Genomic DNA, 17,201 nt, shown 5'->3' with positions numbered 1-17,201 from the left:
GCTGCTTGGCCTGCTGTGTTCATCCAGCTCTACACCTTGTTATCTCAAAAAGATTTATTGTTGAACTGGGGGCTAGGAAAGCTTTGAAATAGTATGAAGCAGTACTGCTGAAAACAGAAATCAAGAATATGCCAGTGGTGGTGCACAGCTGTCTGAATAATGTTGTATGTTTCAGAGATTCCTGTATTCCTGTGTGAATTCAGAACACAAAGGATAGAACTTCAGTTAGAAACTACATAGTCAAGTCAGAGCTGGAGGCAGACACTGAGGAATAATCAAACACTGGGAAGAAATAGAAATGAATGCAGGCAAACAAGTTGAGAAACAAAATGGAATAAAGAGAGAGCCAGAACTTCTTTGAGACAGACATTCCAGGAAGAGAAGTGACAGTGAATTAAAGAGCTAATTAAAAGCAAAGTTTTGTGGGTGCTGGAAATTTTAAATAAAAACAAAGTGCTGAAGGAACTCAGTAGGTATGACAGAACTGGGAGAGGGAAACTGAGTATACACTTTTAGTCCAATATGACTCTTCTTTAGAACTGAAAGGAACTGGAAAGGTAAAGGGGTTTATGCTGTGGAAATGTAGGGGATGGTGGAGAAAAGGAGCAAATGGAACAGATAGTAAAGGTGCCCCAGAGTGACAGCGAAATGAAGTGCTGGTGGTAGTAGAGAAGCGATTATCAAAATGGCTGTCAGCGAACTGATAGATCAACATTTGTAAACTCACCAACCAGGAAGCTGGTCTCAGGCAGCAAATTCATTGGTCCCTGGTCTTGATGGTAATGGAAGATTAACGAAGGAAACTTGTTATTCTACACAATTTGAAGTGATCTAGAAGCATTTGTATTGATTACAGATAATTTATACTGTTATGGTTACTTGATTCCTTGTCAAACTAAAATTCAGACCTATAAGTCAGAATTCAGACAATTTACTCAACTGGAGGAGGGGCCTCCACAAATATCCCCATCCTCAATGATGGAGGAACCCAGCACATCAGTGCAAAAGATAAGGCTGAAGCATTCGCAGCAATCTTCAGCCAGAAGTGCCGAGTGGATGATCCATCTCAGCCTCTTCCAGTGGTCCCCAGAATTACAGATACCAGTCTTCAGCCAATTTGATTGACTCTACATGATATCAAGAAACGGTTGGAGACGCTGGATACTGCAAAGGCTATGGGCCCTGACAACATTTCGGCAATAGCACTCAAGATTTATGCTCCAGAGCTTGCTGCTCCCCTAGCCAAGCTGTTCCAGTACAGTTACAACACTGGTATCTACCTGACAATGTGGAAAATTGCCCAAGTACATCCTGTACACAAAAAGCAGGACAAATCTAACCTGGGTGAATTATTGCCCCATTTGTCGATCATCGGTAAAGTCATGGAAGGTGTCATCAACAGTGTTAAGCAGCACCTGCTCAGCAATAACCTGCTCAGTGATGCCCAGTTTGAGTTACACCAGGGCCACTCCGCTCCTGACTTCATTACAGCCTTCCTTCAAACATGGATTAAAGAGCTAAATTCCAGAGGTGAGGTGAGAGTGACAGCCCTTGGTATCAAGGCTGCATTGGACTAAGTGTGGCATCAAGGAGCCTTAGCAAAACTGGAATCAATGGGTATCAGAGGACAAACTCTCCAGTAGTTGGAGTCATACCTGACACATAGGAAGATGGTCATGGTTGTTGGAGGTCAATTATCTCAGCTGCAGGACAGCTCTGCAGGAGTTCCTCACGGTGGTGTCCTAGGCCCAACCATCTCCAGTTGCTTCATCAATGACCTTCCCTCTTTCATAAGGTCAGAAGTGGGGATGTTCGCCAATGATTGCACAATGTTCAGCGCTATTCATGACTCCTCAGATACTGAAGCAGTCCATGTTCAATGGACAATATCCAGGCTTGGGCTGACAAGTGGCAAATAACATTTGCGCCACACAAATACCAGGCTATGACCATCACCAATAAGAGACAATCTAACCACTGTCCCTGATATTCAATGGTATTACCATCACTGATTCACCCACTATCAAGATCCTTGGTGTTATCATTGACCAACTGGACTCACCACATAAACAGAGTGGCTACAAGAGCAGGCCAGAAGCTAGGAATACTGCGGCGAGTAACTCACCTCCTGACTCCTCAAAGCCTATCCGCCATCTACAAGGCACAAGTCAGGAGTGTGATGGAATACTCACCACTTGCTTGGATGAGTGCAACCCCAACAACACTCAAGAAGCTTGACACCATCCAGGACAAAGCAGCCTGCTTGATTGACATACATCCACAAGCATCCACTCCCTCCACCACCGATGTTCAGTAGCAGCAGTGTGTACTATCTACAAGATACACTGCAGAAATTCACCAAATATTCTCAGACAGCACCTTCCAAACCCATTACCACTTTCATCTAGAAGGACAAGAGCAGCAGGCGTATGGGAACACCACCACTTCCAAGTTCCCCTCCAAGCCTCTCACCATCCTGACTTGGAAATATATCGCCATTCCTTCTCTGTCTCTGGGTCAAAATCCTAGAATTCCCTCCTTAATAGCATTGTGGGTCAACCTACAACAGGAGGACTGCAACGGTTCAAGAAGGCAGCTCACCACCAACTTCTCAAGGGCAGCTAGGGATGGGCAAGAGATGCTGGCCAGCCAGCGACACCCACATCCCACAAGTGAATAGAAGGATTTGGCTTTGGATACTCTCACCTCTGCTTGGCTCAAAGATTGGGAAGGGAGAAATGATTTCAATTCATGAGAAACTAGCACCAGTGCTGGGAAAAGGGGAAGCTGTATCATTAGGATGGGCATTGCCCAAGTCATGCTGAGATCTATGTCTTGGCAAATCAAGCAGCTAAACTGTGGTAGGACCTTAAACAAAATTGGGAGGGAGGAGAGAGCAGATAAGTTCAAGTGATGTGAAATTGATCAATTTAAGGTGAAAGGACAACACAATGTTGCAAAGTAGTGATCTGAGGATGGAAATCAGAGTGTGACAGAAATAGACAGGGTGTGCATGTAAAATCAGTTCACTAGCACAATAAAGTCAGAAATGGGGAAACATGATGAAAGGACAAAACTGAAGATTCTTTACCTGAGTTAACACAGCTCATATAACAAGATAGATCAGTTAGACTTACATATAGAAATAATAGGTATGGTCTAGTCACACTTAAGAGACATATTGCAAAGTGGACAATAAGTGAACAAGAATATCATTGTGGACAAGAGTTGGAAACAAGCTGAAAACCTCCAATTCTACTTTCCTTCTGTCCATAATCAGATTAGTTATATTGTTCATAAGGCTGAAATGTGTTTCCAAGCCTCCAGTTGTGTTTGGTCAGTTTTTACACTGTCACGAGCAGCAAACTTAAAAGATTTTCAAACAAGGAGCATTATTTATTCCCACAATTTACTTGGAAAGGTTTATCGCTACTTTATACATGCTACATATAAATAAGAATGATGCGTAAAAGAAAGGGGTTTCACTGATACAGTATATTAGACCATGCATAATTAACATTTCACGTGAATGTATTAGTCCGGTGAAGGAGGAGAGCTTTTGCACTCTGGAGTTGAAGTTCATTTGAGTCCAAATATATGAAGACAGAATTCCTTGGAATAAGAGTTGCAAAGCAGATAGAGTAGGTGGCTTTGATAATTCTTGTAGCTAGAGTGCTAGTTTTCTTTTCCAAGTAAACACACCACTTTTGGAAAAAGTTTTGTTGAGGTTTTAAGCTTTAAGCCCTTTGTCTCTGTAAAGGCTAGATGTTAAAGCCTGTTTTTTGTTGTGATTTTTCTTCTGTAATTGCTTCCGTCCACTGTCACACAAAAGATTTTTTAAAAATTAGAGTTTTGGCTATGTAACCACTGGCCATTGATTCTACATGGAAAACAATAAATAGTTATTTTCCTATTAATGAAGTAGCTGTCAACTCCCATAGTCAGAACCATTGAGATACATCAGAGGCATGTTGAGATTTTTAGCATCTCCTTGTGCATATCAATGTTGTTAGTTTTCTTTTTTACCTGGCAGATCTGAAGTTAGAGTGTCTGAAGGCTTGTTTTCCTTGTTATTTTGGGATGATTCATGAAACTTACTGATATGACATCCGCAAGGAGTTTTTCGAGGCATGCCCTTGGTAGTCCACTTTTAGAAGTTTCCAGAAACTTGGACAATTGAAGCTCCAAATGTTATATGACCTGTGACACCTCCCTTAAAGGTCAACGATAGCCTTTTAAAATAGTGCGCACTAATTTTATCAAAAGGAATCAAAAGGAGAAATTCTGGAGAAACTCACAAGTCTAGCAGCATCTGTGGAGAGAAATGCTGCCAGACCTGCTGAGTTTCTCCAGCAATTTCAGTTTATGTTTGTTTTAGTTCCTTGTTTTATTATTGTAGTGAGGAAAGATCTTTGCTCAGAAAAGCAAGATAGAATCAGTTTGGTCAGAGATAAGAAATAGCAAGACAATTAAGTCACTTGGGAGAACACTTTATTATCTCTAAAAGTAGCTACACAGTAGGGCAAGAGCATAACTCAAGCAAAGATGGGAACTTGAAAGGAAAATACTTGCAAACAATATGGTTGATTTTCATCATCATATTGATTGAACACATCGAATTGGTAATGGTAGATTTGAAGATGAGTTCATGAAGTGTATTCAGCATAGTTCATTAGAACAATAAATCTGGGACCAACCAAAACACATATGGGGTTTGAACCATAACTTTCTAATCAAACGAAAGAGAGCTACCAATGAAGCATGGCTAATTATGATGTGTTATCTTAAATTCTGCCCAGTAATTGAATACATTGATTTATTTAGTGGGATGTCATTTTTGTAGTTAGTTGATGCTAATATATTTTTGGAGACTGACGGATTTAAAAACTCAGACTTTGCTGAAAATTGTAGATGTAACTGATGGAATCTTTGCTTATCTTTCCTGGTAGGCTTTATTGTGTAACTGACATTGATCCGGACCATCGCAAGCTATCACAAAAAGAAGCTGTAATTCGTTATCTTACTGGACAGGAACCAGATTTGGAATGTGAGTATTATCACATGAACATTATCTATATCTTGACCCTATTGATGGCATAAGCAACAGCAACTGAATAGTCTGCAAAACTCAATATTTTTCTCATCACGAGGAAAGTCATGTGTCATCAGCTGAAAATAGCTACATTTATAACACTCAATTAAGCTTTGTCAGTTAAATGACTAGTTACTATAAAATGGTACAGGAATCTAAGCTTGTACATGCCTTTGGGGGAGATATTCCTTCAGTTTGTATCCAGTAAACAGCTAGTTTCCAGGTGCCATGCAGAGGAACCAGGCAAACTGCAGAAGTTCTGGATCTAGCAGCAGTCAGGGGATTAATGTGTTAAATCAAGAATAGTTGAAATTGCTTTTTCCTGCATTGCTAGTGAATTTACAATGTAACTCCCACATGTTAGCTTGCTATGCTGTCAGTTCCAGAGCACAAGGGATCATTATTTGTCATGGCAGGGCATTGAACAGGATCTACAATTAGTTAGACTTGCCCTTGCATGTTTAGGTTTTACAAATTTTAGTATGTCAATTTGTTGAGCTCATTCTTAACGTTGTAATGAGAGGAAACAGCATCTGGCATATGAGTAATCAGGGCAAAGAACTGTGTTTCTCCTTCACAAATTAAATTGAAGACTTGTGAATTTTTAATAAATCTCCAACAGCATTGAAAACCTGAAAGAATGCAATTCAACAGTGGTAATAGTTAATTTTCAGTTCCTGAGAGGCATTAATTAACACTTTTATTTCATTTTTTAAAGAGTACTTAGCCTGAAATGAAAACAGAGATTTCAGTGTTCAGTTTAGTTTATCTCTATTGTACAAGGGCACCAGTTTAGAACATAGAACATAGAACATTACAGCGCAGTACAAGCCCTTCGGCCCTCGATGTTGCGCCGACCTGTGAAACCAATCTGAAGCCCATCTAACCTACACTATTCCCTTATCATCCATATGTTTATCCAATGACCATTTAAATGCCCTTAAAGTTGGCGAGTCTACTACTGTTGCAGGCAGGGCATTCCACGCCCTTACTACTCTCTGAGTAAAGAACCTACCCCTGACTTCTGTCCTATATCTATCACCCCTCAATTTAAAGCTATGTCCCCTCGTGCTAGCCATCACTATCCAAGGAAAAAGGCTCTCGCTATCCACCCTATCTAATCCTCTGATCATCTTGTATGTCTCTATTAAGTCACCTCTTAACCTTCTTCTCTCTAACGAAAATAGCCTCAAGTCCCTCAGCCTTTCCTCATAAGACCTTCCCTCCATACCAGGCAACATCCTGGTAAATCTCCTCTGCACCCTTTCCAATGCTTCCACATCCTTCCTATAATGCGGTGACCAGAACTGTACGCAATACTCCAAGTGCAGCCGCACCAGAGTTTTGTACAGCTGCAACATGACCTCATGGCTCCGAAACACAATCCCTCTACCAATAAAACCTAACATACCGTACGCCTACTCAACAACCCTATCAACCTGGGTGGCAACTTTCAGGGATCGATGGACATGAACACCGAGATCTCTCTGCTCATCTACACTACCAAGAATCTTACCATTAGCCCAGTACTCTGTATTCCTGTTACTCCTTCCAAAGTGAATCACCTCACACTTTTCCGCATTAAACTCCATTTGCCACCTCTCAGCCCAGCTCTGCAGCTTATCTATGTCCCTCTGTAACCTGCAACATCCTTCCGCAGTATCCACAACTCCACCGACTTTAGTGTCATCCACAAATTTACTAACCCATCCTTCTATGCCCTCATCCAGGTCATTTATAAAAATGACAAACAGCAGTGGCTCCAGAACAGATCCTTGCGGTACACCACTAGTAACTGAACTCCAGGATGAACATTTCCCATCAACCACCACCCTCTGTCTTCTTACAGCTAGCCAATTTCTGATCCAAACCGCTAAATCACCCTCAATCCCATGCCTCAATATTTTCTGCAATAGCCTACCGTGGGGAATCTTAACAAATGCTTTACTGAAATCCATATACACCACATCAACCACATCCACCTGTTTAGTCACCTTCTCGAAGAACTCAATAAGGTTTGTGAGGCACGACCTACCCTTCACAAAACCGTGTTGACTATCCCTAATCAAATTATTCCTTTCTAGATGATTATAAATCCTATCTCTTATAATCCTTTCCAACACTTTACCCACAACCGAAGTAAGTCTCACTGGTCTATAATTACCAGGGTTGTCTCTACTCCCCTTCTTGAACAAGGGGACAACATTTGCTATCCTCCAGTCTTCTGGCACTATTCCTGTAGACCATGACGACATAAAGATCAAAGCCAAAGGCTCTGAAATCTCCTCCCTAGCTTCCCAGAGAATTCTAGGATAAATCCCATCCGGCCCAGGGGACTTATCTATTTTCACACTTTCCAGAATTGCTAACACCTCCTCCTTATGAACCTCAATCCTGTCTATCTAATAGCCTGTATCTGAGTATCCTCCTCGACAACATTGTCCTTTTCCTGTGTGAATACTGACGAAAAATATTCATTTAGCGCCTCTCCTATGTCTTCGGACTCCACGCACAACTTCCCACTACTGTCCTTGACTGGCCCTAATGCTGTTTAATGCTGTTCGTTGCATTATAATGACTAACCAAATAGATGCTGTTTTCACAAATGTTGGGGTGGTATATCTTGGACTGCAAATATTTGATCTTCACATTTAACCACACATATGCCTTCATCTGATGTTGCAGTATCATTTGTGCATAAATAACACAAGTGCTATTAGCCTTGAGTTTGTCTTCACAGAAAATTATGAGCCAAGATGTTTGATGCATTGATAATCTCATTGAGGAGATAAATAACTTAAAATATAACAAGTGGTTTTTACACTTTAAATATTGCTTACACATTTAGTTTACTGCCGTTTTCTGACTGCATGAATTATATAGATAATTTCCATTTGCCTATGACTGTCTGGCATGTATTTTGAAGTGGCAGGTCCCATATGTGACAAGCAAAATAAGAACATACCAAATGGGAGCAGGTGTAGGCCATTCAAACCCTGTAAACTTCATTCTGTAAGATCATGGCTGTTCTGCTCACAGCCTCAACTCATCTTTCATGCCAGCTTCTCATAGCCCACGGTTCCTCCATGTTTCAAAATCTATTTACCTTCTCTTTAAATGTTTTCAATGATCTAACCTCCACAGCTCTCTAGAGTAGGGAATTTCAGGCATTCGCTACTCTCAAAGAAGAAATTCTTTCTCCTTTTAAATGAGTATCCTCTTATTCTGTAACTCTGCATCCTAATTCAAGACTCCATGACTCTTGGCAGCATCTTCTCAGTATCTACACTATTAAGCCCCTTCAGAATCTTGCATGTTTCAATCAGAGCACCCTCATTCTTCTAAATTCTAATAAATAAATTCCTAACCATTTAGCCGTTAATGATAAGTTAATCCCTTCATCTTGGGAATCAGCCTAGTGAATCTTTTTTGAAATGCCTCTAATGCCAATATATCCTTCTTTAAAGGCCAAAGTTGTACACAGTACTGCAAGAGTGGCATCACCAACAGCTTACACAGTTGTAACAAGATGTCTCTATTTTCAAACACCAATTCTAAAGCAACATAGGTTAAAATTCCACTTGCCTTCTTAATTACTTGCTGCACCTGCATGCTACTATTTTGCTTTTCAGGCACAAGAGTGCCCAGGTCCTTTCTGCTTGTTATCTTGGAATTAACAAAATAATGTTGTTATACAGATGGGATGCAGAATTTGGCTCCTTAGCACTTGTTTTGTCATTATGGTGAATACTGTTCTGGCTCCAAAATAATGTCTGACACATTTGTAGTGTGAGTTGCTCAAAAGACAATTTAGAGAGGACGTTATCATGCATGCAGGAAGCATCTGCTAGAAGCATGCAGAGTAAACAGATTGTGATTTTAATCAGTGTGTAGTTCTAATTTAATACCAGCCTTGTATTTTTAGAGAATAATGCTCCAGTTAATGTATTCCTTAAACCAACTTAAAGGACTCCCTTACAATTTCTATTTAGAAGGATCATACCCCACCTCTCCCCAACTTTTACATGAGTTGCGGATTTATTTCCACCTGCTATGATTTTGAAGTTCTCTGAAGATGTTAATTTCTCTGCAAAGTAATATAGCACTCACTAAAGGTCTTTATCCTGACTTCAAGAACTCTGTACAAACCATATGGTTCTAGATATGGCTATGGCTACAGTAGCATGGATTCCCCATAATAATGAACAGAGGTGACACAAAGCTGGATCAGCTGGTTTTTTGTTTTTTTTTCTTTATTCATTCATGAGATGAGGGCATTGCTAGTCAGGCAGCATTTATTGCCCATCCCTAATTGCCCAGATGGCAGTTAAAAGTCAACCACATTGCTGTGGGTCTGGAGTCACATGTAGGCTAGACCAGGTAAGGATGGCAGCTTCCTTCCCTAAAGGATGTTAGTGAACCAGGTGGGTTTTTCCCCAACAATTGACAATGAATTCATGGTTATTGTTAGATTCTTAATTCCAGATATCTACTGAATTCAAATTCCACTGTCTGTTGTGGTGGGATTCGAACCTAGGTCCTCAGTACGTTACCTGGGTCTCTGGATTAACAGTCCAGCAATAATACCACTAGGCCATCACCTCCCCTAAAGAGGGAGGAGGTGGAGGGAGAAAAGATGGCCATACCCACCCAGGAGGTTCAAGTAGAAATTTACCCACCTGATCCTCAGTAAGAAACAGTGTGCCAAACATTTGCACTTTAGTAAGAACATCCTCATCAAAACATGGAACTAGATTGCAACCAGAGTTGCAACCTTAGCATAATATGGATGGCATTGCCAATACATATGAAGAAACCATGACTGTACATTTTAGGGACCTAGATCCTTCAAGGCTAGAACAGGCAAAATTTTGCAGCATTTCCAAGTTTGCCATCCACTTTCACATAAGGAGGTTGCTGAGACTCTGTATTCCAAGACTGTAGAAAATATTGCATTCTTACTCTTTAGTTGCATTGAGCACGTGATTTTGTGAAGATTGCAGGTACTTCCATTGAACTGGAATGTATATGTATTGCTTTGGAGTATGACACTTCAACATGAATGACGTACAGCATTTGCAATAGATTCCATTCTTTCAATGGCTACTGTGTGACCACGCAAGTGTATCAGGTCCTTGACATTGCAAGCAAATTTTCTGACATGCCCATCAGTGGACCAAATATTTTATTCTGCATATCCATTCGCATTCTACAATAGCTCTCTACCTTGAAATGCTTATGAGAGTTCTTTGTGGCAAAACTTGTGTGTGACCTTGCCCTATGGAGATCTGACATCTGAGCTAATTCTGATCCCCTTCCTTGGCTACCCGTTGTGTCACCATGTGCACATTCTGCTTCTGTTTATATCCAGAAGTGCTCTTACACACAACTGAATGTTTCTTTCTCCCCCAGCACTGAATAACTCATCGTATTTTTTTACCTGTTAACCCATGTGCTCCAGTTGATTAATTTACATACAAAGCCTGTTAAGGGCAATGCAGACCATCAAAAGTGACGAGGAAGGAGCTGAATCAAAATGCAATTGTAAGGGGACACATTCAACCTCTAAGCTATCCTCTAAATTACATGTAATTATCATGTGTAATTATCACAGCTGGTGGCTATGAACATGAGAGCAACTGATGGTATTTCGTTTCATGACTATCTTTTTGCACTTCCCTCTTGCTTTTTCACCACTGCACCATCAGATTGCAATTGTTGTGTTTCTGAAAGGAATAACACCAAGGGTTAAGTTGTAGTTAGCTGAGGAGGAAAACTAGGTGGTGCCTGCTTAGACCAGCTTGAAAAGCAGAAGGGATTGTGAGATGACTGGTAAGTGGGATATGGAGAGAATCTGGAGAGACATCTCATGGAGGAGACACTATAAGCTTATGTAGAACTCTAATAGGTGAATAGAAAGCAAATAAGTGAAAGCGTCTTCTTGAAATGAACACAGATTGCAGAAGAGTTATTTCAAAGAGAATCAAACCATAACATACCATTAAGAAGGCAAACACAGTGACAGTAGAAGACAGCAAAAAAAACAGAAACTAAAGTAAACAGCAGCAAGCATTGAAGAAAAGTCTAGAATGGTGGCATTCCACAGCAGTACTTTGACAGCAGATCAAAGTCAAAGAAAGAAAGAAAGACTTTAAATTCACCAGGAAGCAACCAGTGCAAACTAGGGATGAGAATCCGAGTACCAAAATGGAGAACAACAGGAAACCATAAGAGCTTCAAGCCTGCAACATTCTGGAATTCAGAGGAACATGCAATCATCACAACCACTTCCAGAACTACTCCCAGATGATGAAGGCCCACTACCGGCTCAGAAGGGGACAAATGGAGGATGCATTACCAGGTCTTGAACAACTTCCAGATTAAACAAAAAAGGGCAAAGCTATCCAATCAGTACCCAGCTTTATGAAATCAGAGCCACCATAAATGATGTGTTGACCAGACAAGGAGAGGATGAGACATTCCTTTCTTACAGGCAAGTCCTGCATGCCTCCATGTAAATTTAGGCATCTGTAAGACCATGATCATTGAATGAGCTAAATTTAACAGATGGAGGCAGAGAACAGGGAAGTCTATTCTGAGGAAGGGTCACCGGACCCGAAACATTAACTCTGTTTTTTCCTTCACAGATGCTGCCAGACCTGCTGAGCTTTTCCAGCAACTTTGTTTTTGTTCCTGATTTACAGCATCCGCAGTTCTTTCGGTTTTTATTTAGGGAAGTCTGTTGATTCCTTTATCATCAACTTTTACATATTAACATGAAATTGTACATAGAGTAACCTAAAAGATGATCTAATACAGGACTGCATAGTTGTCATCAAGGTGATATAATTGAGGGAATACAGGCACTTCTTTCCATTACCAGTGGAATGTTAAACAATTAGATGAAGTTCAAACTCAATGAGTATCAGTCCACTTATTTTTCGCCTCTTGAGTTCAACTTATTTATGCATTCTTAGGCCACCTTCCAAATCTGTTCCAGGATGCTGCTTGGGCAGGAGGGTCTGAGATATGAGAACAGATTACACAGGCTGAGATTGTTTCCTTTAGAACAGTGAAGGCTGGTAGCAATCCATTAGAGGTGTGTAAGTTAACTCAGTTGCCTAGACAGATAGCTTATAGTGCACAGTGATGCAAACAGCACAGGTTCAGTTCCTGCACTGGCTGAGGTTACTATCAAGGTCATGCCTTTTCAAGCCTGCACTTCGCCTGAAGCATGATGATCCTCATGTTAAACTGATTACCAACCATCTCTCTCTCTCATGAGAGAGCAGCCTTCTAGGACTGTGGCAACTTTACCTTTTACAAAATTACAAGGGGCATTAATGGATGGGAGACCTTTGGAGGGGTAAATAACTGGGGCTGAGAGTTAAGGTGAGAGGTAGAAGGCTTAGGGAAAAGTTGAGGAGAATTTTATTTCATTAAGAAGGTGGTAGAAGTCTGAAACTTAATGTCTACAAGGGTGATTGAGTGAGAATCTCTCAGCATTTGAACATTATTTAGATATTCAAAACCATTGTCATAGCCTCCAGGGCTATAGGCCAAAAGCTGAAAAATGGGATTAGTGAGTGAGAAATTTGTTGACCAGCATGGTCACAGTGGGCTAAATGACCTGCTGTGCTGTAAGTGTTTGAGTTTATAAATTCTCACCTTCATCTTCATTCTCAGAAGATTGCTGTTGTTCCCCTATTTTGCCTGCTCACAGAACATTCCCTTTTATCTGCTCCAGTAAAGAGCATTGTATGCCGTTATCTTACAGGGTACCCTTTCTGGGCTATACTGCGAAGGTCCACTGGAGTGATCCAGGCAGCAAAAGGAGGCCTAATGCCTGTTCCATTATGGCTCTTGTGGAAGTGCGAGCAACATTGTAACTTAGTTCTGTCTCAGTCTCAGCGTTTTGGAAAGGTGGCACTAGCCGTGTTTGGAGGGGTAGCACTTGTCTTCCAGCAGCCATCCTTGTATGGCCCTAGTTCATTGGAAAGAGGCAGGAGCTCGTGAGCTCTCCAGTATGAAAAGATTATGGCAACTCTGAGGATACATGACACAGGCCTCAAGAACTTGGCATCAGTGGTCATATATAATTTGAATTTTGAACATCAGTGGAGTAGAAGCTTTTTCTGTTGATTGAACTCTGGAAGTTGGTGGTAGGGTGCTCTTAAAGCAATAGGGGTACAGTCTATTGTGCCCTGGACCTAAGGAGCACAACAGTTGGTGAAGAATCCCCATTGCCCAAGCTGCATGACCCTCATCATCATAGGGGAAGGGCAGCTGTATTCTTTACAAAATAGCATCAGTTACATCCCAGATACATTTATGTGTTGAGGATTGGAGATGCCACACCAGGTCCCCAATTTTTCCTTGAAATGAATCACTGGCATAAAAATTCAAGACAGCTTGACCTTGACAACCGCTGGGATGGGATCTCCATCCAGTCCTGCTGAACATAAGCCCTGCTCCAGTAAATTATGTTGTCCAGTGATGATAGATTAGAACATCCTTAATCAGTGCCTTTGCTGCCTTTTAGACTGTTGAAGAAAATAGCAGAGAAACCTGTAGATCCAGGATTTCAATATTCTCCTCTGCCTCCTTGGTGAAGCTTCACCTGCTGCTTCTCCCTCTGCATGCTGTGCCGTTGCCATTAGACATTGCTGTTCTTCCAGGGTTCATTGATTAAGTGTTAATTACTGACTCCTTCTACGTTGTCTTCAGAGTTCACCAAGGTCACAATAACTCTAGCCATTGTATTCTCCATGTGATAACTATCAGCAAATAATCTGCGGGGAGTGAGGAAAAGTTAATACAGTTTTATTGAAGGTACTCCTGTCACATCCATCACAATGAAGCTTTGTTATGCCCTCCCAGGGAGTGCCATGGAGGCTTCCCAAGGTGGTCAATGTCACACCTTTGTAAGGAGCCCTGAGATATTTGCTGTTATCCACTTATACATTTTGCAAGCAAAGTTTTCATGCTGGCATAGAATGCTGGCAGTAAACTACCATGACAGCACCCACTCCCACAAATAAAAGAGCACTTTTTCACATCACAAAACATGTCCTCACATGCTTATAGTTCAATGTGTAAATCAGGCTGCAAAGCATTCGTTATTGAAGATATTTGTGAAATGAGAAATTCAGATTCGTCTTTAAGTGCCTTGTTTGCTTGAAATCATAATTTTTAACGTGCATTCTTGGATAATGATGACCTGCTAATGAGTGCAAATTGAAGCCAGATTGGTGCCATTACTGAATCAGTGAAGTAATGATTACTGCAATTGTCCCTAATAGGGTTTCCACTTCTAAGAGTTTTAATCTACTCCTGAAGAAGTAACAGTAACTTATTCTGCTCACTTTTCATGCTGTACCAGCCATTTTGTGTATTTTTGTACAGTTAACTTTTGACCTGATATGGTAAGGTTTCAACTTTGGTTCAATGTGAGTGACTTACTGGCTCCACTTGTGGTGTATAAATTTCCGACCATCCTTGAATATTGTTGTTCCTGTGGCCCCTGTGACCTTCTAGTCTCCCCCATTTCTGTTGAGCACCTTTATGCAAGTATTACTGTCCCCATGTTACCCCCAGAACCCATGATCTTGGAAATGCCCAGGCAGCCATTGACCCTACATCCTTCCCATGTAGGAGCCAAAGCTACTATGATCTGTTTTAATTCCCCCCTCCCCCCACTTCTGGCTCTCCCAGTTCTCTCCCATTCTTTAGGAGGTCCCAGCTGACTATCTCTATTTGACCCCTGGTACTGTCATCATTCCCTCAGTGATGCAGTACAATGAAGCCCATTCCCAAAACATGAGGTTGCTTGCTTTCCTCAGGACTACAAGGATTGCTCCCTGATGAACCCTCTGACCATTACTGACCAAACCCACTGACTGACTAGGAAACAGAGCCCTAATTGACCACAGCTCACCCCCTGTAGTAATGTCTCCACAATGCCTTGACTGACCTACCAGTAATTGCCAGACTACTTATATTTGACCTGCAGGACCGATTGTACCCTAATCCCTGGATTGCAAGGAATGGAGCCCTGGACACTGGTAGCATGAAACACCTGACTGGTATTTGTGGTACCTCTGACTGACAGTAGGACCGCTTCACGCTGTTAAGGATTGCTCCCTTTGATTTTCACACATGGCCATTTGCACAAAGCACATGTGGTATGTTGCCACCTAGTGTGTGTGACTTCTGACTTTGCCATGTAAGCTGCCAGCACATGCTGCAGGTGTGATATTTCCGTATCATGGTGCTGCACAACCAACATGCCGACCCCATAGTACTGATAGATTGCCTGTTCAGTGCACTCTATCACATGCTGTCGCTTCTCCCACCGAGCTGAAAAGCAAAGCAAGACACAAAGACTGGAAGCCTGTAACAGCGCAAAACACTCTGGGCTCGAAGAAAACAATATGAGTCATACATAGGCTGGTAGCTGGTAACTGAGCTCTAAAAGTCATGTGCACAGAGGCCAGCAGTCTGTAAATGCTGAAGTTAATGAGTATGTGTTAAGAAAGCAATGTAAAGAGCACAGAGTTTGACAACCTACAAGCTAATCCAAAATAAGTGAACACTAAGAAAGCAATCTAAGACCCATAAGTTGCATTTGTGTCCCTCCGTGCAAAGTGACCTAGAAGAAGCATGCAAGTCATAGATCTCCCTGATTTCCAAAATAAAGTGCGAGTTTGTCAAAGAGTAGGCATGATGATGTGGCAAGATGATGGTTTGCCAATGCCAATTTGCATGGATGCAAGGTCAAGTGGGAAGATGGCCTTGGAACATGCAGGGATGTTGTTGTGAAGCAACATTCACACAATGGCTGAGATCAGCACTTAGCAAACTGCAGCCACTAGGACCTGCTCTGATTTAAATGGAGAGGCAATGGTATAGTGGTAATGTCGTTGCACTTGTAATCCAGAATCCCACAGTAATGTTTTCAAGACATGGGTTTGGATCCCACCTTGGCAGATGGTGAAATTTGAATTCAAATAGAAAAATCTGGAGTAGAAAGCCAGTCTAATGATAACTATGCAACCACTGTCAGTTTACTAATGAACTTTAAGGAAGGCAATCTGCCTTTTTTACCTGGTGTGACCTACATGTAATCCCAGACCCACAGCAATGTGGTTGACTCTTAGCTGCCTTCAGGGCAGTAGGAGATGAGTAATAAACACTGACCTTGCCAGTGATGCTCATTACCCATGAATAAATGAAAAGAAATCAGGAATTTGTGCCATTGTTTCTCTATTTGAAAGAGAGGAGGATCAGAAGTGACATGTGAATAAGATGAGTTAGAGTTTTAATTAGATGCAAATGCATGGAAATAATGTATTCTGAAGTTGTCATTTAAGAGAAAAACTTTTCTAAACAGCAAGAATCTGATATTTTCATTCTCATGGAATTTTCTCATCTCTGTCACCACTATTCTTGCCACACTAAGGAGGGGGATAATTCTGCTCCTAACGAAGAGACAGAACAACATTTTATCATCCATAAAGGAGGACCATGATCATAAATTTATGAAAATTCTGAAAACATTGGAGGATGCTGGCCCAACCTTCAAGGACAAATGTGAATTTGCTTAGCTTATAGTCAACGTCTTGGTTCACATTGTCAAAGCTTCGGTAAAAATAGTGAGCCTCAGTTAAGAGTGACAAAGATTCCTGGGGATGGTAGATAAGAAACCAAGTAACTAATCTATTAGCAATTGAACTCTTGAAACAGGTGTTGCTATAAGGCAGACAATGATATGGAATATCTATCAGAGAAAGTCTTTCAAAAGGATTAAGAAATTGTTAACTTTTACAAAGTATTGGTGCATTACAATCCACAGTTATCAACAATAGCTCTGGATTCAGCATCCATAGGTTTGGGTGCAATAATGCTACAAATCCTGTAAGATGTAAAACATAAGCCAATATATTATGTTTCAATGACTGCAGTAGAAACAGAGAAAGGATTCACTGTTAGTAGGAACTGCAGATGCTGGAGAATCCAAGACAACAAGGTGCAGGGCTGGATGAACACAGCAGGCCAAGCAGCATCACAGGAGCAGAAAGGCTGACGTTTCGGGCCTAGACCCTTCCTA

At 41.2% G+C, this 17,201-nt stretch overlaps 1 protein-coding gene across 1 annotated transcript in view; it reads left to right on the top strand.

The window, feature by feature from the left end:
• The window catches only part of LOC109930100 (voltage-dependent calcium channel subunit alpha-2/delta-4-like), a 375,911-nt gene that overhangs the window by 133,069 nt on the left and 225,641 nt on the right, over positions 1 to 17,201 (top strand). The window contains exon 20 of the mRNA XM_048607861.1: positions 4,950 to 5,047. Within this exon, the coding sequence (XP_048463818.1) occupies positions 4,950 to 5,047 (98 nt within the window). The remainder of the gene's footprint in view (positions 1 to 4,949; positions 5,048 to 17,201) is intronic.

Source organism: Rhincodon typus, chromosome 18, assembly GCF_021869965.1.
Source record: "Rhincodon typus isolate 14 chromosome 18, sRhiTyp1.1, whole genome shotgun sequence".
Classification (NCBI taxonomy): Eukaryota; Metazoa; Chordata; class Chondrichthyes; order Orectolobiformes; family Rhincodontidae; genus Rhincodon; species Rhincodon typus.
The sequence above is the reverse complement of the archived record's forward strand: the minus strand, read 5'-3'. Positions and strand labels throughout refer to the sequence as shown.